This window comes from Ranitomeya imitator, chromosome 5 (genome assembly GCF_032444005.1).
Source record: "Ranitomeya imitator isolate aRanImi1 chromosome 5, aRanImi1.pri, whole genome shotgun sequence".
Taxonomy (NCBI): domain Eukaryota; kingdom Metazoa; phylum Chordata; class Amphibia; order Anura; family Dendrobatidae; genus Ranitomeya; species Ranitomeya imitator.
Window position 1 is genome coordinate 233,654,159 of NC_091286.1, and position 23,680 is coordinate 233,677,838.

At 41.3% G+C, this 23,680-nt stretch overlaps 1 protein-coding gene across 2 annotated transcripts in view; it reads left to right on the forward strand.

The window, feature by feature from the left end:
* The window catches only part of MAP3K5 (mitogen-activated protein kinase kinase kinase 5), a 295,259-nt gene that overhangs the window by 208,658 nt on the left and 62,921 nt on the right, over positions 1-23,680 (forward strand). For both annotated transcript variants that reach the window (XM_069725964.1, XM_069725965.1), the window contains exons 10-15: positions 733-886; positions 4,105-4,212; positions 4,586-4,635; positions 5,406-5,501; positions 5,866-5,947; positions 7,573-7,706. In XM_069725964.1, coding sequence (XP_069582065.1) covers positions 733-886; positions 4,105-4,212; positions 4,586-4,635; positions 5,406-5,501; positions 5,866-5,947; positions 7,573-7,706 — 624 coding nt within the window. The remainder of the gene's footprint in view (positions 1-732; positions 887-4,104; positions 4,213-4,585; positions 4,636-5,405; positions 5,502-5,865; positions 5,948-7,572; positions 7,707-23,680) is intronic.

The window sequence follows — 23,680 nt, forward strand, 5'->3', positions numbered from 1 at the left end:
TACCAGTCTTCTACTGATAAAACAGTGATTTTATCAAAATGACAGCAAGCATTTCTGCTCTCAGATTAGGTGTCAAAAACCTGGTGATAGATTATCTTTAAAGCCTACAATATATTTATCGCATAAAGAATTGTCAATAATCTAACTTTTGGTTTGGCTTTTTTTAAAATCAAGTCATATATTACAGATTTGGATATACCTATACATTAAAGGAAACCTGTAAGGTCCAGTACCTGGCCCAACCATTACTACTATTAATGTTGCTGTATACTAATATGTACTTTTATTTGACATATGCTAATAAGGTAACACTAATCTGATGCTGCATCTCTCCCCCCAAACTAATCCTTCTGATTGTCTAATCATATCTCCATGTGTTTGACAGCATTCATACAATCCCCATCATTAGGACTGTTGGAAATGGATCACATGGAGAAATGATTACAAGTTTCAAAATAGGACTAACATAATCTGGGGAAAAAGATGCCCGGCCAAACTAATCCTACCTCATTAGCATATGCCAAACTTCAGAATAAAAGTATACTTTTAAAAACAGCAGCATTAGTAATGCACCTAAAAGGTCTTATCAGAATAAAATAAGTGCATACAAGTGGTGGACAATCAGGAGACCTGACAGTTTCCTCTGAATGTGAGCAGAAGGAAACATGTTAAAATTAGTTATAATATTAACAGGAGTCCTGCAGTCAGTAATGGTATTTATTCCTATTTTAGGTACTTGAATTCTGTGGTGGAGACCATTTTGATTTATCAAAAATTTAGGAAGCCAAACTTGGAGAAACCTGTGTCCAAACAAGAGCTTGTTGATTTTTGGATGGATTTTCTAGTTGAATCTACAAATACCAATGTGTCCATAGTGCGATTTCCAGTAAGTATAGGTTCCCAAGGTTTGATACACAAATTGTTGTATTTTTTAGCATCATTAACAGATCATATGACTGGTATGATGAAGTTTAAATATTTCCATTAACCTTTTGATTTGTAGATAATATTCATTGCAAGTTATTCAAACCACCATATTTGTGATCCATGTGGTGACAGACCGCACATACTGTAGATACATTTGGTCCTTGTTATGACTTGCGTGCTAGTGCAAATAAGAGATTGCAACAATCATTATTTTGGCCCATTTTACATGAATGCATTTGATGGCAGCCCCTTCACCAATCCACAATGCGGATGAGCCAATGACGTCCGCAATTTGCGAACATGGCTGTATAATTCTTAATATGGCTGTCTGAACCTTGGTATAGGATATTCTTCATAGCCTAAAAAAGTCTTGCTAAGTTAAAATACAGTAAACATCTAAATCTCAATCCCTGCCCATTTATTTTCAGCCAATCCAAGAATTGTAAATCCAAGAATTGTACTGATGGCTCGTATGTGTAGATGTAGGGCACGTTGAGTGTGTCGCTTAATTAGAGCTCTCAATTCTAAGCAAGAGATTCACAACCTGTGTTAATTGAGGCTTGATCCTATGATACTAAAGAATCACATCTCCACTGTATTGGTACTTGGAGATATTGCGTCTGTCAGATATCTGAGTAGCCTTTACCAGCCTAACCTTTTCCCGAAAATGGACATAGCAGTAGCTGATCCCATAAAATCAAGCTGTCAACCCTTCATGTGACTATGTTGCGAAAAAAAAGAAGTTTGGGCTCCTGGAACGCAAAATGGTTAGCCATAAAAGACAAAACTGGCTGTGACTCCGGGGTATTAAAGAGATTGTTCTATTGGAATACATAAGGGACCCCATACAAAATGGATAACGGTCGGACAAAAGATGGTTTGACCAATGGTTCAGCTGGCAGCCATCTTTCCTGACTTATTTAAACAAATAAGCCCTTGTTCTGCTCGGCGCTCCTTATAGATGTTCTCTTTGGGAGAGCTGCTGCTAGACTCCTATAGCGTCAGATTTTCTGTCTAAGTAAAAAAGATCGGTGTTCCAAAATCGGACATGCCGAGTCTTTCTCTTACCTATTATGATCTATCTGAGAAGTGTTGGCAGGCCCGTACTATCAGATCAGCCCGACGGTAATAATGGATTTTACAAATGTTAGCCTAAGGTGTATGACCTAGGGCCTAGACCCTCTTTGTTTGACCCAATGACTAGCTGATCACATTACCATCACATTACTACTAGGGCCGGATTGGAACTGAATTTTATGCCTAGCATTTGAGTGTCACGATTCCACCCCTCTTTTGGTCTGGGAAACAGTTGCCGATGACTCAGCCGTTCAATCTGGAGCTGAGGCATGCTGAGCTGTCTGTGTTTTAATTGACAGCTCGGCCGTCCAATCTGAGTCTGGGAGTTGCTGTCTTTTGACTTTTTAATAATGTGTGTGATTTATTATCCATTTCGTACTATTTGATTAATAATGGATAGGTGTCATAATTGACGCCTCTCCATTATTTACCTGGCTTAATGTCACCTTACAATAGCAAGGTGACATTAACCCTTTATTACCCCATATCCCACCGCTACAGGGGAGTGAGAAGAGAGAGGCTAAGTGCCAGAATAGGTGCATCTTACAGATGTGCCTTTTCTGGGGTGGCTGGGGGCAGATGTTTTTAGCCAGGGGGGGTCCTATAACCATGGTCCCTCTCTAGGCTATAAATATATCTGCCCTCAGTCACTGGCTTTACCACTCTGGCGGAGAAAATTGCGCGGGAGCCCATACCAATTTTTTCCGGGATTTAACCCTTTAATTTAATAGCTAGAGACCCCAAATTTGACACAAAGACACTTCTTACATTACTAAAGAGGAATATGTAATAAAAGAAGGGATATGAGATGGTTTACTGTATGTAAACCATGTCTCATATCCTGTCGGGTTTGTGAAGGAGATAGGAAAAGACGGCAATTGAATTACCGGCTTTTCTGCTATCTAGCGCTGAATTAAATATATATAGACTGTATATATGTTTTTAAGAATATTTGAGTCGATGGATCCATGATATGTCCATTTTGCAAGCCTGCGAGAAAAAAATCGCCATACGGATGACACACAGATAAATTTGTGCGTAAAAATCACATCCTCGCATTGATTACTGAACAGTGTTTTGGGACAATTACTTCGTATTACGGCCGTAAAAAACGGACCGTATTTACTCACGCCTAGTGTGACGCTGGCCTTAATGTGTATTTGGGGCTTTTGTGAGCTGGATTCTGTGTCACAGCTTCATAGAGTGTGTCAGATGGAACAGCACTGACTTCCCCACATCTTATGACTGTCCTCTGTTTGCACAAGGCACAAGCTTTAACCTTTTTCCCTGCCTATCTAAAAACACAGTTCTCTGTCAGCTGCACTGAGGCAACAAACAGGTTAAATATATTATCTTGTGCAGATAGGTTTTATAACCACTAGACAGCCATAAGAAAGTGTGTAGTGAGAGGGGAGCAGCAGATTCAAAAGGAGCTGCCAGAGGACATCTGTTTCACATCAAATGTCCTTACCACACAACCCTCTGAGAAATAAGCTTATTCACCGGCCTAAATGTGGGTTGGGCATGTAGTGTGCAGAACTTGAGAGAAGCTGTAACCACACTGCTCCTCTTTATCTTCCTGCTAGCCTCACTAGTCCTGCTCTTGCTGGGCTGGCTATATTTGCATTGCCTCCTCCTTCCTTCCTCACATGCTCAATGAGGATAGGAATGAATATAGGTCACGTGGAATGGGCAGCTCACCACTGGAGTTAATCTGTCAGCATCTATATATTAAGGTAGAGACCAAATAAGACTTCAGGGTCAAGGATTACATGTGTGTTTCCTGTAGTTAAGCGGCCCACTGCGAGCACCTTCCCATCAGACAATGACAAGGTGGCCAGTCTGACCCTGGTTACTACTGATGATGGGACCCCCTTCTCCACAATTCATTATTTAAGCAATGCATAATTATTTTATTTAAGGGAAGTACTTTGCATTCAAGTAATTTCCAATGCTTCATTTCAGTGTGTGTTTCTTGTTGTGCACAAGAGTCCATATACTGTAGCTGAGTACCAAATGGGGACATCTTTCTAGTAACTCAAAATCCCTTAGTAGAACATTTAATATTTATTTGTATCATTGCGTCTTAATTTTGACTAGGTCTTGATCCTGGAACCTACAAAGATCTATCAGCCATCCTATCTATCAATTAACAGTGAAGCAGATGAGAAAACTATTTCGATTTGGCATGTGCTCCCTGATGATAAGGTAATTAATGAATAAAATATGATAAAATGGCATATAAATTGTAATGTAAAAACTCTAAATAGAATCCGTGTCAATTGTGTATAATTGTATTGAATTTAAAATGGACTGAATATGAATAAAGTTCAAGTAATTTATTACTTGTAAGTAATTGACTATTAAAAAATTTGAAACTTGAGATTTTGGACCTATGTTCACGTTACTTTCTTGATAAACAATGGGAAAGACTGTCAAATTGCAAAAATAATTTTAAGCTATTTTTGTTTGAATAGATTATAGTTTTATGTTGTTTGTTTTATGTTTTAGTGCATTGCTCTCTCCAAATGTGTTAACAGGGGCCTCTTTTATTTTTTTTTGTGTTTTTTCTTGGTTTCAGAAAGGCTTTCATGAGTGGAATTTTGGTCCCTCTTCCATAAGAGGTGTAAGGTATGTTTATATGTGTAGTGTGCAGAAAGAAAACATTTAACTGGTAGCTGACAAAAAATGACCACCTTTTAATATCCGTTCCTTAAATTCTGAATAACAGTGCTTTTATTAACCATTGTTAGTTTGGAATTGCATGGTAAACTTCATCTACCAATGAAGAGAGTATACATTTTAAATGAGTGGACGTCAGTTCTCTAGATCCTCCATTTAATGCAAGAACAGAGAACCACGTCCTGTAGTGATGAAAAACTTATGGAGATAGACAGCTCTTCATACAGCACAATGTTTCTGTAACTCCATTGGAATTCTATATCGGTACTTTGTGCATGCTTGGCCACCACTGCTTACATGCACCACCTCACAGCAGTCACCCATTTTCACTTTGAGTCTCATTGGTGTTATATTTATCAGCTATACAGTTGATAGCATTTATTATTGGCCTTTTAAAGTGTATTTTAAGGTGTATTCCCATCACCAAGATCCTATCCCAATATGTAGTAGGTGTAATAACATTATTAATAGCATATGCCTCCAATTAGAATTGTAGTTCTTAAGATTTGCTATTTTGCTTACCATATGCAGAGCATTGCAGTAGCCGAGGTATCCATGGTTAAGAACATTCATATAGTGAGTTAGTTGCTGGTGGTCATAGCCAAGACCTTTGCTTGCATGTTTGCAGATATTACACTGCTCGGGTTGCTTCTATTTGAAATTTGCTGACAGTTAAACATATCTCATTTGAATCTAATATTGGATTCTAATTCTCTCAGTATCTCGAAGTTTGAAGAAAGGAGCTGTTTTCTGTATGTTATGCACAACTCTGATGACTTCCAGATCTACTTCTGCTCTGAACTTCACTGTAAAAAGTATGTGCAATATTTCCATGGCAAGTAAAAACTATAGTCTATTCTACAATATCTATGACCTATCCTTGGCCAATATTGGAATGACCCTTTCAAGTGCATCCTATCTCGAAAGTCTACGGTGTGTTTGCATCATTAATTTTGGGATGTCATTTGACTTATCCTATTCACTTGATGACAAGTCATTGGTATATACAATATGTGTGATAAACTTTTAGATATTCAAGTAATACTTTACTTCATTAACTATTCATAGATGTATGTTTTTATATTTTAGTTTTTTTCTTTGGGTGACTAATATAAAAGAAAGGTCAAAGTACCTAAACTGAATATTTTTGACCTGACGTCAATCTATTTGTCTTTTCAGGTTTTTTGATATGGTGAATACCATAACAGAAGAACATGGAAAAAATTCAGATGAAGTGGATTTTGATGGAGACTCTCTTGAAGTTAGTGCACTTCTATCTTTACTAGGACACTCTATATCCTAGTTCAGTACATTTTTTTTTTTTCCTCTGGCCACCTTGTGACCTGCAAAAAGCTGAGTAGAAGGGAAATGGAGTCTCGGACCTCCACCGATCTGATATCAATTGCGTATATACTCGTGTATAAGCAGCGTTTTTCAGCACATTTTTTTTGTGCTGAAAACGCCCTTCCCTCGGCTTATACACAAGTCACGGTGCAGAAAGCTGGCAGTGGAGGTGGGCAGTGGGTGCCAGGAGCCGGTGCACACATCATACTCACCTATACTCACCTATCTGTGCGCCCCGGGTCCTGGCACTGCATCTCGTTCCGGCCACCGGCGCCTGCCTGCAGCTCTTCCTGTGCTCAGCCGTCACGTGGTACCACTCATTAAGGTGATGAATATGGATGCGTCTCCACTCCCATAGTCGTGGAGCGCATATTCATCCCCTTAATGAGCGGTACTACGTGACCACTGAGCACAGGAAGACCTGCAGGCAGGCGCCAGCGGCCAGAACGAGATGCAGTGCCTCACGCAGGGCACGAAGGTAGGTGAGTTTGATTTTTTTTTTTTGTTGTTGTTTTTTCAATAGGAAACATGCACACAGGGATAGGGAATAAGGAGGCATGCATACAGGGACGGAACCGTTGAGGCACGCAGACAGGGACGGAATGGGGGAGGCATGCATACAGGACGGGGGAGGCATTCATACCAGGACAGGGAAGTGGAAGCATGCATACAAGGACAGGGGAGGCATGCAGACAGGGATGGGGAGGCATTCGAACCAGGGCAGGGAAAAGGGAGGTATGCAGACGGGGATTGAACGGGGAAGGCATGCATACAGGGAAGGAATAGGGGAGGCATGCAGACAGGGGCAGGGACGGGGAGGCATTCATACCATGACAGGGAAGTGGAAGCATGCATACATGGACAGGGGAGGCGTGCAGACAGGGACAGGGATGGGGAGGCATTCATACCAGGACAGGGAAGAGGGAGGCATGCATACAGGGACAGGGAAGGCATGCATACAGGGATGGGGAGGCATTCATACCAGGACAGGGGGAGCCACACAGAGCAGGACAGGGATGAGCGGACAATGCGTACCCGGCTTATGCTCGAGTCAGTAAGCTTACCCAGTTTTCCGTGGTAAAAGTAGGTGCCTCGGCTCATACTCGGGTCGGCTTATACTCGAATATATACCGTATCTATTTTAAGGATAATCATCAATGTCTTAGTCCTGGACAGCCTTTTTAGCAAGCTACTGTTTGCGCCTATGGTAATATTATAAGGCTGGGTATTTTGGTTGTGGATGTGGACTGAAATGTCTCTAATCCCTATTAATAAATAGCAAGCAGATTTATAAAATGGTTTGGAATTAAAACCCAGTACAGTAAAAAAAAAAAAAGCGTTTTCATGATATGAAATACAAGCTTATTTCCAAAGCGAGAATTTATGATGTACACATCTTTGTTTTATGGGCAGATTTTTTTCTTGGGGTGATGAGCAAGTAGTTTGTTTCATGAATTGTATGTGCTGATGACAACCACATATATAACAGAATGACATGAGATTATTAAGCATTGTAACATGACCTGATTTTTTTTTTCATAGTTTGATTATGAATATGATGAAAATGGTGACAGAGTGGTGTTGGGTAAAGGTACACATGGAGTGGTTTATGCTGGACGAGACCTCAGTAACCAAGTCAGGATAGCTATAAAGGAGGTGCCTGAGAGGGACAACAGGTATGTTGCTAACCTTCATGGAAAAACAATCTTAAGACTGATAAGAAAAAACTAAGATTGGGAATATCGGAGTAGCCGTGAACAAAACGTCAACGGGATTTAGGCTATAGTGTTATTTGGAGCGCTTTCTCATCCTCCTAATAATATTTTTATTCAGACCCTTATTATAAGGGTTGCTGCAGTTTGTGTAAAAATTATTCTTCATTCTGGCTCACTTGCATCTGGATTAGGCTGGTTTGAGGATGAGGGCTTTGCGGAGGACTGTGTAGTTCCTCCGTTAAGCTCCGTCCACTGCCGCGCCTCTTGCTTCAGCTCCACCTACGTCTGCATGTGTCCTGCGTACCCTATCTTTAACATTGGGTACGCAAGCCATGCAGATGTATGCGGATGCCTCCGCATGTGTCGTTTTCACGCTGCACCGACCTGCGTCGAACGCAACATGTTGCATTTTGTCGCTGTCGGAGCAGCGTGAAAACAACGCACGCGGAGGCATCCGCATGGCCTGCGTACCCAATGATGGGGTACGCAGGGCGCATGACTACGTAGACTGAGCTGAAGGAGGAGGCGCGGCAGTGGGCGGGGCTTAACAGAGGAACTACGCAGTCCTCCACAAAGCCCTCGACCACAAATGTGAAACTAGCCTTAATCCAGGACTTCTGTCATTCATCAGAGCAGTGCACTAGTATCACACCACTGTGGATGTAATAGTAGTTCACTGCTTGGGTGAGTGACAGCATTCTCGGAATAGTCCAGGCATAAGTGAGCCAGGATTAAACTAATGTCCGCCATTGACCTGATATACATGCACACTGCACTTTACGCTTGTTTGCCGGTCCCACACATTTGGTTACAACAAATAGTTGGCTGTGCAATATATTTTGCTACTGCGCTCATATTTTACTACTGCGTTCATATATATAAAAATATATATATTTTCCTTTTTTTTAATTTTTTTAATTTTTACATGGACAGTGTATTTCACATTGGTTCTTAGGAGCTGTATATTTTTCTGCACAAATTTTGCACAGCTCACTTTGGTTTCATTTTTGCACAGCCCACCTTATATTAACGAGTTATTTTAGCTCAGTTCTCACATATTAGGTTGCACACTTATTTTTTCACTCAATTTTACACATATTAATTTTTACACATACATTTAGTTGTTTGTATATATTGTTGTGAATTCTGTGGCTGAATTCACTCCTGTGGTCACAAGTGGTACTGCAGCTTCTGAGCTTCCTCCCTCAGGTGTTCTGGTGAGCTCGTTAACTGCTTCATTACTTAACTCCGCCTGATGCTGCTATCCTTGCTCCTTGTCAATGTTTCAGTGTTGGATCTGAGCTTCTCCTGATTGTTCCTGTGACCTGCTGCTCTGTATAGCTAAGTGCTTTTTGCTTTTTTGTTGCTTTTTTTCTGTCCAGCTTGTCTTTTGTTTTGCTGGAAGCTCTGAGACGCAAAGGGTGTACCGCCGTGCCGTTAGTTCGGCACGGTGGGTTTTTTTTGCCCCCTTTGCGTGGTTTTGCTTTAGGGTTTTTTGTAGACTGCAAAGTTCGCTTTACTGTCCTCGCTCTGTCCTAGAATATCGGGCCCCACTTTGCTGAATCTATTTCATCCCTACGTTTTGTCTTTTCATCTTACTCACAGTCATTATATGTGGGGGGCTGCCTTTTCCTTTGGGGAATTTCTCTGGGGCAAGTCAGGCCTATTTTTCTATCTTCAGGCTAGCTAGTTTCTTAGGCTGTGCCGAGTTGCCTAGGTAGTTGTTAGGCGCAATCCACAGCCGCTTTTAGTTGTGTTTAGGATAGGATCAGGTGTGCAGTCTACAGAGTTTCCACGTCTCAGAGCTCGTTCTTGTATTTTTGGGTATTTGTCAGATCACTGTGTGCCCTCTGATCGCTAAGCACACTGTGTTTCTGGATATCCTTCATAACACCTGTCATTAGCAAACATAACAGTACAAGGAGCCAACTATTGATTCTCAATAGAGGGAAAGAAAAAGTTCTGACATCATTTTTTTTTTTTTTTTCTGCTCTGTGTGCACTTTTTTTTTTTTCCCCCTAGACATTTGGGTGATTCTGGACACAGGTGTGGACATGGATATTCAGGGTCTGTGCTCTTCAATGGATAATCTCGTTATAAATGTACAAAAAATTCAAGATACTATTGATCAGAAATCTATGTTAGAACCAAGAATTCCTATTCCTGATTTGTTTTTTGGAGATAGAACTAAGTTTCTAAGTTTCAAAAATAATTGTAAGCTATTTCTGGCCTTGAAACCTCATTCTTCTGGTAATCCTATTCAACAGGTTTTGATTATTATTTCTTTTTTGCGCGGCGACCCTCAAGACTGGGCATTTTCTCTTGCGCCAGGAGACCCTGCATTGAGTAGTGTCGATGCGTTTTTCCTGGCGCTCGGATTGCTGTACGATGAGCCTAATTCAGTGGATCAGGCTGAGAAAAATTTGCTGGCTTTGTGCCAGGGTCAGGATGATATAGAAGTATATTGTCAGAAATTTAGGAAATGGTCAGTACTCACTCAGTGGAATGAATCTGCGCTGGCAGCTTTGTTCAGAAAGGGTCTCTCTGAGGCTCTTAAGGATGTCATGGTGGGATTTCCTATGCCTGCTGGTTTGAATGAGTCTTTGTCTTTGGCCATTCAGATCGGTCGACGCTTGCGCGAGCGTAAATCTGTGCACCATTTGGCGGTACTGCCTGAGGTTAAACCTGAGCCTATGCAGTGCGATAGAACTATGACTAGAGTTGAACGGCAGGAATACAGATGTCTGAATGGTCTGTGTTTCTACTGTGGTGATTCCACTCATGCTATTTCTGATTGTCCTAAGCGCACTAAGCGGTCCGCTAGGTCTGCCGTCATTGGTACTGTACAGTCCAAATTCCTTCTGTCCATTACCTTGATATGCTCTTTGTCGTCGTTTTCTGTCATGGCGTTTGTGGATTCGGGCGCTGCCCTGAATCTGATGGATTTGGATTATGCTAAACGTTGTGGGTTTTTCTTGGAGCCTTTACGGTGTCCTATTCCATTGAGAGGAATTGATGCTACACCTTTGGCCAAGAATAAACCTCAATACTGGGCCCAGCTGACCATGTGCATGGCTCTTGCACATCAGGAAGTTATTCGCTTTCTGGTGTTGCATAATCTGCATGATGTGGTCGTGTTGGGGTTGCCATGGCTACAAACCCATAATCCAGTATTGGATTGGAATTCCATGTCGGTATCCAGCTGGGGTTGTCAGGGGGTACATGGTGATGTTCCATTTTTGTCGATTTCGTCATCCACCCCTTCTGAGGTCCCAGAGTTCTTGTCTGATTATCAGGATGTATTTGAAGAGCCCAAGTCCGATGCTCTACCTCCGCATAGGGATTGTGATTGTGCTATCAATTTGATTCCTGGTAGTAAATTCCCTAAAGGTCGATTATTTAATTTATCCGTGCCCGAACACGCTGCTATGCGCAGTTATGTGAAGGAATACCTGGAGAAGGGACATATTCGCCCATCATCATCACCACTGGGAGCAGGGTTCTTCTTTGTAGCCAAGAAGGATGGTTCGCTGAGACCGTGTATTGATTACCGCCTTCTTAATAAGATCACTGTTAAATTTCAGTATCCCTTGCCATTGTTATCTGACTTGTTTGCTCGGATTAAGGGGGCTAGTTGGTTCACTAAGATAGATCTTCGTGGTGCGTATAATCTGGTGAGAATCAGGCAAGGAGATGAATGGAAAACTGCATTCAATACGCCCGAGGGTCATTTTGAGTATCTAGTGATGCCGTTCGGACTTGCCAATGCTCCATCTGTGTTTCAGTCTTTTATGCATGACATCTTCCGTGAGTATCTGGATAAATTCCTGATTGTTTACTTGGATGACATTTTGATCTTCTCAGATGATTGGGAGTCTCATGTGAAGCAGGTCAGAATGGTTTTTCAGGTCCTGCGTGCTAACTCTTTGTTTGTGAAGGGATCAAAGTGTCTCTTCGGTGTGCAGAAAGTTTCATTTTTGGGGTTCATCTTTACCCCTTCTACTATCGAGATGGATCCAGTTAAGGTCCAAGCCATCCAGGATTGGATTCAGCCGACATCTCTGAAAAGTCTGCAAAAGTTCCTGGGCTTTGCTAATTTTTATCGTCGCTTCATCTGTAATTTTTCTAGCATTGCCAAACCATTGACCGATTTGACCAAGAAGGGTGCTGATTTGGTTAATTGGTCTTCTGCTGCTGTGGAAGCTTTTCAGGAGTTGAAGCGTCGTTTTTGTTCTGCCCCTGTGTTGTGTCAGCCAGATGTTTCTCTTCCGTTCCAGGTCGAGGTTGATGCTTCTGAGATTGGAGCAGGGGCGGTTTTGTCACAGAGAGGTTCTGATTGCTCAGTGATGAAACCATGTGCTTTCTTTTCCAGGAAGTTTTCGCCCGCTGAGCGTAATTATGATGTGGGCAATCGAGAGTTGCTGGCCATGAAGTGGGCATTCGAGGAGTGGCGTCATTGGCTTGAAGGAGCTAAGCATCGCGTGGTGGTATTGACTGATCATAAGAACTTGACTTATCTCGAGTCTGCCAAGCGCTTGAATCCTAGACAGGCCCGTTGGTCGTTATTTTTTGCCCGCTTCGACTTTGTGATTTCGTACCTTCCGGGCTCTAAAAATGTGAAGGCGGATGCTCTGTCTAGGAGTTTTGTGCCCGACTCTCCGGGTTTATCTGAGCCAGCGGGTATCCTCAAGGAAGGAGTCATTGTGTCTGCCATCTCCCCTGATTTGCGGCGGGTGCTGCAAAAATTTCAGGCGAATAAACCTGATCGTTGTCCAGCAGAGAAACTGTTCGTCCCTGATAGGTGGACTAATAAACTTATCTCTGAACTTCATTGTTCGGTGTTGGCTGGTCATCCTGGAATTTTTGGTACCAGAGAGTTAGTGGCTAGATCCTTCTGGTGGCCATCTCTGTCACGGGATGTACGTACTTTTGTGCAGTCCTGTGGGATTTGTGCTAGGGCTAAGCCCTGCTGTTCTCGTGCCAGTGGGTTGCTTTTGCCCTTGCCGGTCCCAAAGAGGCCTTGGACACATATTTCGATGGATTTCATTTCTGACCTTCCCGTTTCTCAAAAGATGTCAGTCATTTGGGTGGTCTGTGATCGCTTTTCTAAAATGGTCCATCTGGTGCCCTTGGCTAAATTGCCTTCCTCCTCTGATTTGGTACCTTTGTTCTTTCAGCATGTGGTTCGGTTGCATGGCATTCCTGAGAATATTGTTTCTGACAGAGGTTCCCAGTTTGTTTCAAGGTTTTGGCGAGCCTTTTGTGGTAGGATGGGCATTGACCTATCCTTTTCCTCGGCTTTCCATCCTCAGACTAATGGCCAGACCGAACGAACCAATCAGACCTTGGAAACATATCTGAGATGTTTTGTTTCTGCAGACCAGGATGATTGGGTGTCCTTTTTGCCGTTGGCTGAGTTCGCCCTTAATAATCGGGCCAGCTCGGCTACCTTGGTTTCTCCATTTTTTTGCAATTCTGGGTTCCATCCTCGTTTCTCTTCAGGACAGGTTGAGTCTTCGGACTGTCCTGGTGTGGATTCTGTGGTGGATAGGTTGCAGCAGATCTGGACTCAGGTAGTGGACAATTTGATCTTGTCCCAGGAGAAAGCTCAACTTTTCGCTAATCGCAGACGCCGTGTGGGTCCCCGACTTCGTGTTGGGGATCTGGTTTGGTTATCTTCTCGTCATATTCCTATGAAGGTTTCCTCTCCTAAATTTAAACCTCGTTTTATTGGTCCGTATAGGATTTCTGAGGTTCTCAATCCTGTGTCTTTTCGTTTGACCCTCCCAGATTCCTTTTCCATACATAATGTATTCCATAGGTCGTTGTTGCGGAGATACGTGGCACCTATGGTTCCATCTGTTGAGCCTCCTGCCCCGGTTTTGGTGGAGGGGGAATTGGAGTATATTGTGGAGAAGATTTTGGATTCTCGTGTTTCTAGACGGAAACTCCAGTATCTGGTTAAATGGAAGGGTTATGCTCAGGAAGATAATTCCTGGGTTTTTGCCTCTGATGTTCATGCTTCCGATCTTGTTCGTGCCTTTCATGCGGCTCATCCTGGTCGGCCTGGGGGCTCTGGTGAGGGTTCGGTGACCCCTCCTCAAGGGGGGGGTACTGTTGTGAATTCTGTGGCTGAATTCACTCCTGTGGTCACAAGTGGTACTGCAGCTTCTGAGCTTCCTCCCTCAGGTGTTCTGGTGAGCTCGTTAACTGCTTCATTACTTAACTCCGCCTGATGCTGCTATCCTTGCTCCTTGTCAATGTTTCAGTGTTGGATCTGAGCTTCTCCTGATTGTTCCTGTGACCTGCTGCTCTGTATAGCTAAGTGCTTTTTGCTTTTTTGTTGCTTTTTTTCTGTCCAGCTTGTCTTTTGTTTTGCTGGAAGCTCTGAGACGCAAAGGGTGTACCGCCGTGCCGTTAGTTCGGCACGGTGGGTTTTTTTTTGCCCCCTTTGCGTGGTTTTGCTTTAGGGTTTTTTGTAGACTGCAAAGTTCGCTTTACTGTCCTCGCTCTGTCCTAGAATATCGGGCCCCACTTTGCTGAATCTATTTCACCCCAACGTTTTGTCTTTTCATCTTACTCACAGTCATTATATGTGGGGGGCTGCCTTTTCCTTTGGGGAATTTCTCTGGGGCAAGTCAGGCCTATTTTTCTATCTTCAGGCTAGCTAGTTTCTTAGGCTGTGCCGAGTTGCCTAGGTAGTTGTTAGGCGCAATCCACAGCCGCTTTTAGTTGTGTTTAGGATAGGATCAGGTGTGCAGTCTACAGAGTTTCCACGTCTCAGAGCTCGTTCTTGTATTTTTGAGTATTTGTCAGATCACTGTGTGCGCTCTGATCGCTAAGCACACTGTGTTTCTGGATATCCTTCATAACACCTGTCATTAGCAAACATAACAATATATACAGCACATGTCCAATTTTTGTATATATATTATTTTACACCTTTTTACATATATATTTATTATACACACATGACCTATATGAACTTTTTGTTGTATTCCGCATAACCTATGCAGAGCGTTTCTATCTCCAGTCATTGTATGGCATTTTAATCCTGTATTTACTTATCCTCCTTGTACGTCCATTTTTTATTGCTATTTTTTGCTGATATAAATTTTGTATATGTGTTCCTCCAGCTACAGGCACATATTGTTGTTACCATTTATTGCCCATTATATATATATTTTAATAAAGTAATTTTATATTATACCTTTGGTCTCTATATATATTTTTTTATAATATCTCTCTCTCTCTCTCTCTCTCTCTCTCTCTCTCTCTCTCTCTTTATTTATTTTTTATTATATATTTTTTTTCTTTCCATCTTGTATATAGGTATTGTTTTCCATACATAGGGTTCTATACTGTATTAATTTACCGAATGGTCTGCTATTCATCCATTAAGTAGTGGTTTCTGTCTCACTTGGACACATATATTTTTAGTCTTTTATTTTGGTCCTATTTCACTTATCTGATTTATTATTGTCCGCTACTTCTTTCTATGATCCTGCCCTAAGAGATATAGATTTATTTTTTTGCATGAAGAAATGTCTACCACACTTCTTCAGTTGGCAACTCTTGAATCCCTATATGAAAATAGAGCCTGAAAAATGACTTCCATTCCAAAGGATACCTTGGCAATCCTGCATGTACAATAGGGAATGGACATATGACTCACCTAACAGAATGCCAGATTATATCCGGCTAATACAAAGCATGGAAACCATATTGAACATTAATGAAGACTATAAAGAAGTGATTGAGGTCCAAGAAGTAAATGTTCCATTGCTCTACTCATTAAATTTATTTAACTAGTAATGCCCATTGCCTATAGTTACATAATCATCTGGGATTACTTAAATCTCCTCTTTTTCTAGAACTTTGTTTTATTTTGTAGCTTGGACATATGCAGTCTTTTCTATTGTTACTGGCTCCATATCTGTGTAGGCTGTAACTCAAGTAGATTAATGTCTACTGCCAATATGTAAACTCAATCTGCAAAATCAACAACTTTTAGTCAACTATATCTGTTTTTCAGAAGAATCTTTAAAAATGTATATGAAGAATTTTATCTGTCAAAGCTTGATTAGATTTAACAGCTAAATTCAGTTTTGAGGGGAAATTTCACTGACTATACTGCTTGTGAACAGTCATATTGGAATAACTTACAAGAGCTGTATATGGCATTTAACTTTTGTGAAACTCCACAAAATTAAAACTAAAAATATTGAGTACCGTATTTTCCAATTTATTTTCCAGATGAGTGGATGTAAAATAGTATTTTTATTATTTATAGTATTGATACACATATGCATATTGGGATATGCCTGTGGGACCAGCCATTTATTGCGGTAGATCCCTTTTTTCATTAATTTGCAGATAATTCACACAAAATTTGCTCTAGAATTCACAATTTCACAAAAAAATTTATAATATAAGTATATACGGTAGTCGTTTAATTAAGTTCATAAACAATATTCCGGGGGGGCGGGGACATATAAACAAAAGTGTATTTTTGAACATAAGTAGAAAAAACTTTATTGATTACATTAAAAAGTATTGATAAAAAGATAGCCAATGGTGCGTACATATGAGCCAAAAAGTTACCGTGGCACCACCAACAGGGCAGGCAGGACTAAATTGTATCAATCATATTTGCTATACAGAGCAGAGACTGGTGAATATAGTAGGTCCAGATAGTCAGAATATTCAAGACCGGACACTAGTTATACATAATATTATGTCAAATCATTAGACCCATATAGCGTGCCCAGATTGCAAAACCACATACCACCAATCATTAGTTACACCTATATCGCCCTGAATGCAGAGAATCAAGGTAAAAGTAAACATAACTTGCCAATGCCCAGGCGATGGTGCCACTGTAAATGGCAGCATCAAACTCCCAGGCACACAATAATGTAGAGCCCATTGGTGAAAAACCCTTAGGGGAACCCCATCTCTCATGGATGTTTTAAATTTTGTTAACAAATGTAATTCTACACTGGCCGCGCTAACAGGCCAGGTAGGCTATATGCAGGAGACCATTCTGATAATCCGCCGTGAAAAGGTGGAAGGTAGAAAAAAACGGATGGCTTTTTTGAAAAATGACCGCTGGATACCTTCGGCAAAGAAGTCCTCACTCCTATGTTTGTAGTGGAAAGACAGGAGAAACAGGACATATCACTTGGAGGGCAGAGAGTATCCTTTGTTTTCCAGACTTTTCTGTGGAAGTCCAGCTTAGAAGATCCCTGTACATAGACACTAATGTGGAAACATTATGTTTTGGGGATGTTTCTCTTCTAAGGGCACAGGAGGACTACTTCACCACATCAATGGGAGACTGAATGGAGTCATGTACCGTAAAATCCTGAGTGACAACCTCCTTCCCTCCGCCAGGATATTAAAACTGGGTCATGGCTGGGTCTTCCAGCAAGATAATGACCCAAAACATACAGCCAAAGCAACAAAGGAGTGGCACAATAAGAAGCACATTAAGGTCATTGAGTGGCCTAGCTAGTCTCCAGACCTTAATCCCATAGAAAACTTATGGAGGGAGTTGAAAATCCAAAGTGACAGCCTTGAAATCTTAATGATTTAGAGATGATCTGCAAAGAGAAGTGGACTAAAATTGCTCCTGACATGTAATAATAATAATAATTTTTATTTATATAGCGCCAACATATTCTGCAGCGCTTTACAAATTATAGAGGGGACTTGTACAGACAATAGACATTACAGCATAACAGAAATACAGTTCAAAACAGATACCAGGAGGAATGAGGGCCCTGCTCGCAAGCTTACAAACTATGAGGAAAAGGGGAGACACGAGAGGTGGATGGTAACAATTGCTTTAGTTATTCGGACCGGCCATAGTGTAAGGCTCGGGTGTTCATGTAAAGCTGCATGAACCAGTTAACTGCCTAAGTATGTAGCAGTACAGACACAGAGGGCTATTAACTGCATAAAGTGAATGAGACATGTGCGCAAATCTCATCATCAACTGCAAAAAAAGTCTGACTGCTGTGCTTGCCAACAAGGGTTTTGCACTAAGTATTAAGTCTTGTTTGCCAGAGGGATCAAATATTTATTTCTCCCACTGTATATACAGTTTAAACCCGCACAAAGCTTCCTATCTACTGTATAAGCCCTCTATACACAGTATGAGACTCCCACACAGCCCCTGTATACAATATGAAACCACCACAGAACCCTCTGCATACAATATTTGCTTTAGGTTTCTGAAGTCTCATGCACACGCTGATTTTTTTCCCACACTTATTTTTGCCTAAAAAAGGAAAAAAAACATACGGTATGTAGATGTTCAGCTCACCTCTCGGTATATGGAAAGTCCTTGGAAAGTGCACAGATAGAAATCTGTTAGAAGGAGAAGGCAGTTGAGAACAAAAAAGAAAAAGATCCATCACTTTGACCTCTAACTAATTAAAACAAAATCATTTATTTGAGCATACAAATATAAAAAAATATAATACCGTTAAAAACAGGACACGCTGGAAAAATAAACCACTTGCGTACGTGTTTCGAAAGAATGTGTGGATGGTCCTTATTAATGGCATGTCTAAGCACTGTCTACACACATCTGTTCGAAATGTGTAGGATGAGATAAATTTTCCCAGGATATCCTGTTTTAAGGGTGTTATACTTTTTATATTTGGATGCTCAAATAAACGCTATTGCTTTTATCCATCAGAAGTGCTGGATCCATTCCTTTTTTGTTGCTTTTGCTGAAAAGCAGCAAGTCAATTTTTTCAATATTTTTGCAGCATTTTTCATCCATTCAAATGAATGGAAAAAAGGCACCTAAAAACGCATAAAAGTGTCAAATATGTGCATATTGGACGCACTGTTTTTCCTGCATATACTTTTGTTTTTGGTGAACAAAAATCTGCAGCAGTTTCACTGTGTGTGAACATACCATTGGAACATTTGGAATCAGTGTTGAAATCTGCAGCATAAATTTGCATGTGGTGAATTTAAAATCCACAAAAAAAGTTTCTAGAATAAGGCAAGTGTGAACATGTACCAGCTGCTATGACTGCATAATATACAAACAAAAGAATACATCTGCTCAGTGCTGCTGTATTTTTTGTTTCTATGTTATGGATTAAGGACAGCTGTTCACACTTGCTTTTTGTTCAGAGGTGCTAGTCAGTTTTTGGAGGTGGTGAGAGTCTCCATATTTAATTGAACACTATTTCCATCAGCCTATGCCAACATGCCTGCATCATGAAGCAAACAATGCTCCAGGAAAACACAGATGGAGTATTAATTTATTATGCACTGCTTATACAGCACTATCAAATTCCGCAGCGCTTTACAGATATTTTCATCGCTGTCCCCAATGGGGCTCACAATCAAATTTCCCTATCAGTATGTCTTTGAGGTGTGGTAGGAAACCAGATTATACAGTGGAAACCCACACAAACACGGGGAGAACATACAAACTCCTTGCAGATGTTGTAGTTGGTGGGATTTGAACCGTGGACCCCAGCACTACTTTGCAATAGTTCTAACCACTGAGCCACCGTGCATTTTTCTTGAAGCAATTTCTTTGTCGTCTTTGTGGTTTTTGCAGCGGTTTTGCTGCTATCTTTTTTTTAATTTTTTTTTATATAAGATAGCAAGTTACTAAAGACTGAAAATATGCAAATTTTGTCATTGCATTCTATATGTTCACTATTTTTAACATTTATTGAGACCCTTTTTCAGGCGCGTTCCAGGTGGAATCCGCCTGAAAGATGTTGAGTGCACATTCCATTGGGATGTTTTTAATTAGTTCTGGATTCTACTTGCCTTTTATATTTGTAGGACTTTTGACCTGTGAAAGACATGTTTGAAAAATGTTAGGTTTAGGGTCCTACCAGAGAAAGATACATCTTGTCTTGGCTGGTGGGTTCTTGTTAGTTGGTCAATTTTTACATGAAGTACCTTAATTGTTACAAGTATATTCAATATTGCATTAATGCAGTCCAGATTTCATATATTCAGTGTTTGCATACATCTAGCAGGATATTGAATATGAATCTGGCTGCTGAGCTTCAATCTTCAGATAGTTCCCCCGCTCAGAGATAATCGGGTGCCCTGGTGGAACCTTCAGATTTTTGTGTGTTTTAGGGAGGAGATAAAAAGTAGGTATTGTTGGTTCTGTCACCATAAGTGGTGTAAACAAATCCTTAGTAATAATACCACTATCCATAGCTCTAGTTAATGAGACCATTAGTTATGTGCCTTTCCTGTGATTGTTAGTTCGCTAAGTAGGCTGTCCAGTGACGTGCAGTTGTGGAATTGTGCTTGTTTTTAACTAATTTTTATCATTTTAGATTCGTGTTATGTGTTGGATTGGTGTCGGGATCGGGTTTGGTTTTTTTTCTACCCTATCATGAAGATTGAAGCTCAGCAGCCAGATTTATATTCAATAGTGTCATCTATATTGGCCTTTCTATTCTATAATATTGCTCTAATTCTCTTCTTATAGGTTATTACAGCTGCAATGTAAATTGTGTAAATTATGTATGCTATTAAGCGATGTCACTTTATTAGATGGTAATTATGAGATTACAAATGTGGCAGCTATGGTTTATATGAGGCTAACTATGAATATAGTGGGGTCACTAGCAGAAATTTCATTTTGAGATATGGTGGGTGAGTGGTCTTGTTTTTGTATATATAATGTGTGTAAATGAATATTTCATGACTTTGTTAATGTCCATTGTGGTGAAATGTGTATATATATCTATATGTGTGTAGTGACCTATGTCTAGGGTTATATGTGTGACTAGTGATAATGTAACATCTGTCCTGAAGGCAAGTCGCACCTAGGTGTTAATAGGTACTTCCTTGAGACTAGTAGAAATTGTGTCTCCATATCTCACCAGGAGGTCTACCTAGGGCCAAGAAGAAAGGAACACTTGCCACCTCATAGTGCTTGGAGGGGAGATGTTAATTGCGGCCTGCGGTGAGCTATTCCTGGGAACCATCTCACAAGTGTCTCCAGAGGAAAATAATATATATTCATTAGTAGAGCGGCCGTGCCCAATCAAACAGACCGCAATTATGATGTTAACCTGAGGGGCCGGGCTAGAAACCGGTCCTCCAGACCAAAGTTATAAATTTAGGCTGTAGACAGAGAATTGTGTTCACATGATGGGGGCAGCCTGAGAAGCTGGTGTGAACCAATCTACATTCGTCCTACCCTCAGGGAGCAGAAAGCAACTACCAGTTAGATAATTTCTGTAAAGGTAACACTGAGCAACTTTACAGCGAGAACGACAACGATCCGTGACGTTGCAACGTCCTGGATAGCGATCTCGTTGTGTTTGACACGCAGCAGCGATCAGGATCCCACTGTGACATCGCTGGTCGTAGCTAGAAGTCCAGAACTTTATTTGGTCGTCAGGTCGGCGTGATTCGTCATGTTTGACAGCAAAAGCAACGATGCCAGCAATGTTTTTACATGGAGCTAACAACCAGAACGATAAGTACGTCACTGGATCGCTCCTGCATCGTTTTGGTGTTGCCGTGTTTGACGTCTCTATAGCGACCTAAACAGCGACGCTGCAGCGATCGGCTCGTTGTCTATATCGCTGCAGCGTCGCTTAATGTGACGGTACCTTAAGTTCTCCTCTTTATTTTATACTGTTTTGCATAAGTTGTATGTCTTTTTATTATCATATTTTTATACCTTTTTCTTATTGTAAGCACTGACCCTTTTGTTATTAAAGTATAAAACTTTAACAAGTTGAACCTTGAATGTTCTAAAAGAATCCATAGCCTAAGGTGTGTGAGCCTTATGAGTGATGGACATTACTAGTATTAATAGTCTGGGACTCCTCACCCATGTATTCGGTGAGTGGTGGCAGCGTGTATGAGCGGGTGTGTGGCCTGGGTCGGTGTGTGATTTTATGCTCCCATTACAGCATAGGACAGAGGTTGAATGCTGGACTGAGAGAGGGGAGATAGATAACCCTTGCAGGCACAACCCCAAGTCACGTGTGACAGCGGACACGTGACAAATTAGTGACACCACGGAGAAGGGATCCGTGACATCCATATATACTCCTTTTTCTCCCCCCCTCCTCCCCTTGTTGCTCTCCCCTTCCCCTTATGTGGCATGTCGCTTACCCTATTAGATGAAGCTAGCGGTGATGATGCCGTGAACATGCGTGTACCTGGCCATGACACGCTGGGCGGCTTTCGGCGTCTCCATGCTGGGGCTGTTACTATGGTTATGGTGACGCCTCTGCATGATGTCGACGCTGCCTAGTGTTGCGGGTAACCATGGTATCGGGCACGTCACATCCGGTACGCGTCACTGCTACTTCCGGTATAGTGGCATTTAAACCCGGCACTATGCTCATTTGATACGCCCCTGACGAAGGAGCTAGTCTCCGAAATGCGCGTCGGGCAGACTTGCAGATCGTGGTGTCCGTGTCGGCTAAGAGGTAATATGTATAGCCTCATTGATAACCCTCTGTTGAGGACATGTGAGGGATGCTTGAGACTCTTCCTATAAGTGATTTTTTGGGTCTGTTTACTGTAGATATATATATGCTATGCACATTATGGACATATAACTTTGGTGTTACTAGCAGTGAAGTTCTGGGTAATATTCCTCCCTGGTTGCTGAATTTTCGGCACGGGACATGGTAACAATCAGTTTTTACACGGCGTGCCGGGGCTCTGTGCACCATGCGGGGCTCTGTGCGGGCTGCCGGGGCTCTGTTCCTGTGTGCAGGCATCGTCTGATGGGACTACAAGTCCCATCGGACGATGCCTACCACAGTAACTGTGATTGAAACATTAGCCAATGATGGGACAGTAGTAGTCCTATCATCCGGCTAATGTGTTGAATGAAAAAAAAAAACATACATACATACATGCTACATACATACATGCTACATACATACATGCTACATACATACATACATGCTACATACATACATGCTACATACATGCTACATACATACATGCTACATACATACATGCTACATTCATACATGCTACATTCATACATGCTACATACATACATGCTACATACATACATACATACATGCTACATACATGATACATACATTCATACATGCTACATACATACATTCTACATACATACTACATACATGCATGCTACATACATGCATGCTACATACAGTACATTACATACAGTACATACAGTACATTCATACATTACATCAAACATAGAGTTCATACTCACCATTACTTGTCACTTTGTTCCCCTGAAGCCAGTGTCATCTGTAAAAAAAAAAAAAATATGAAAATAACAAACAACCAATATACTCCCTGTCCGCAGAAATCCACGAGTGTCCCACGACGATCTCCCGTAGAGAACGGCAGCATCAGCTGATGCGACCGCTCTCTAGGGGCTCCAGGAACACAATGACGGGAGGAAGGTAGCCTTCCGCACTGTGTTCCTCCGCCGCTGTAAAAAAATTTTTTTCCCACGCAGCAATTGCCATAAAGTGAGACTTTGTCCTAAGGTAACCTCTCAGTGATGCACTGCAGGAGCCATTGTCTCCTGTCAGTGTGTCACTGAGGGTCCTATAGAACAGTGACATCACCCGATGTCACTGTTCTATAGGGGAGATCGTTGTGGGACACTCGTTATTAATTGGACTACGGTGGACAAGTAGTATACGGTTTATTATTTTACATTTTTTGCAGGCGCTGAAGTATGGTAAGTATGGTTAAATGAAGAATATTAAAATACTTTTTTCCTAGTGTGTGTGTGTGTTTTATTAACCCTTTATTACTATTGGATTATAATGAATAGGCGTCTTATTGACGCCTCTCCATTATTAACCCGGCTTAATGTCACCTTACAATAGCAAGGTGACATTAACCCCTTATTACCCCATATCCCACTGCTACACGGGAGTGGGAAGAGAGGGGCTAAGTGCCGG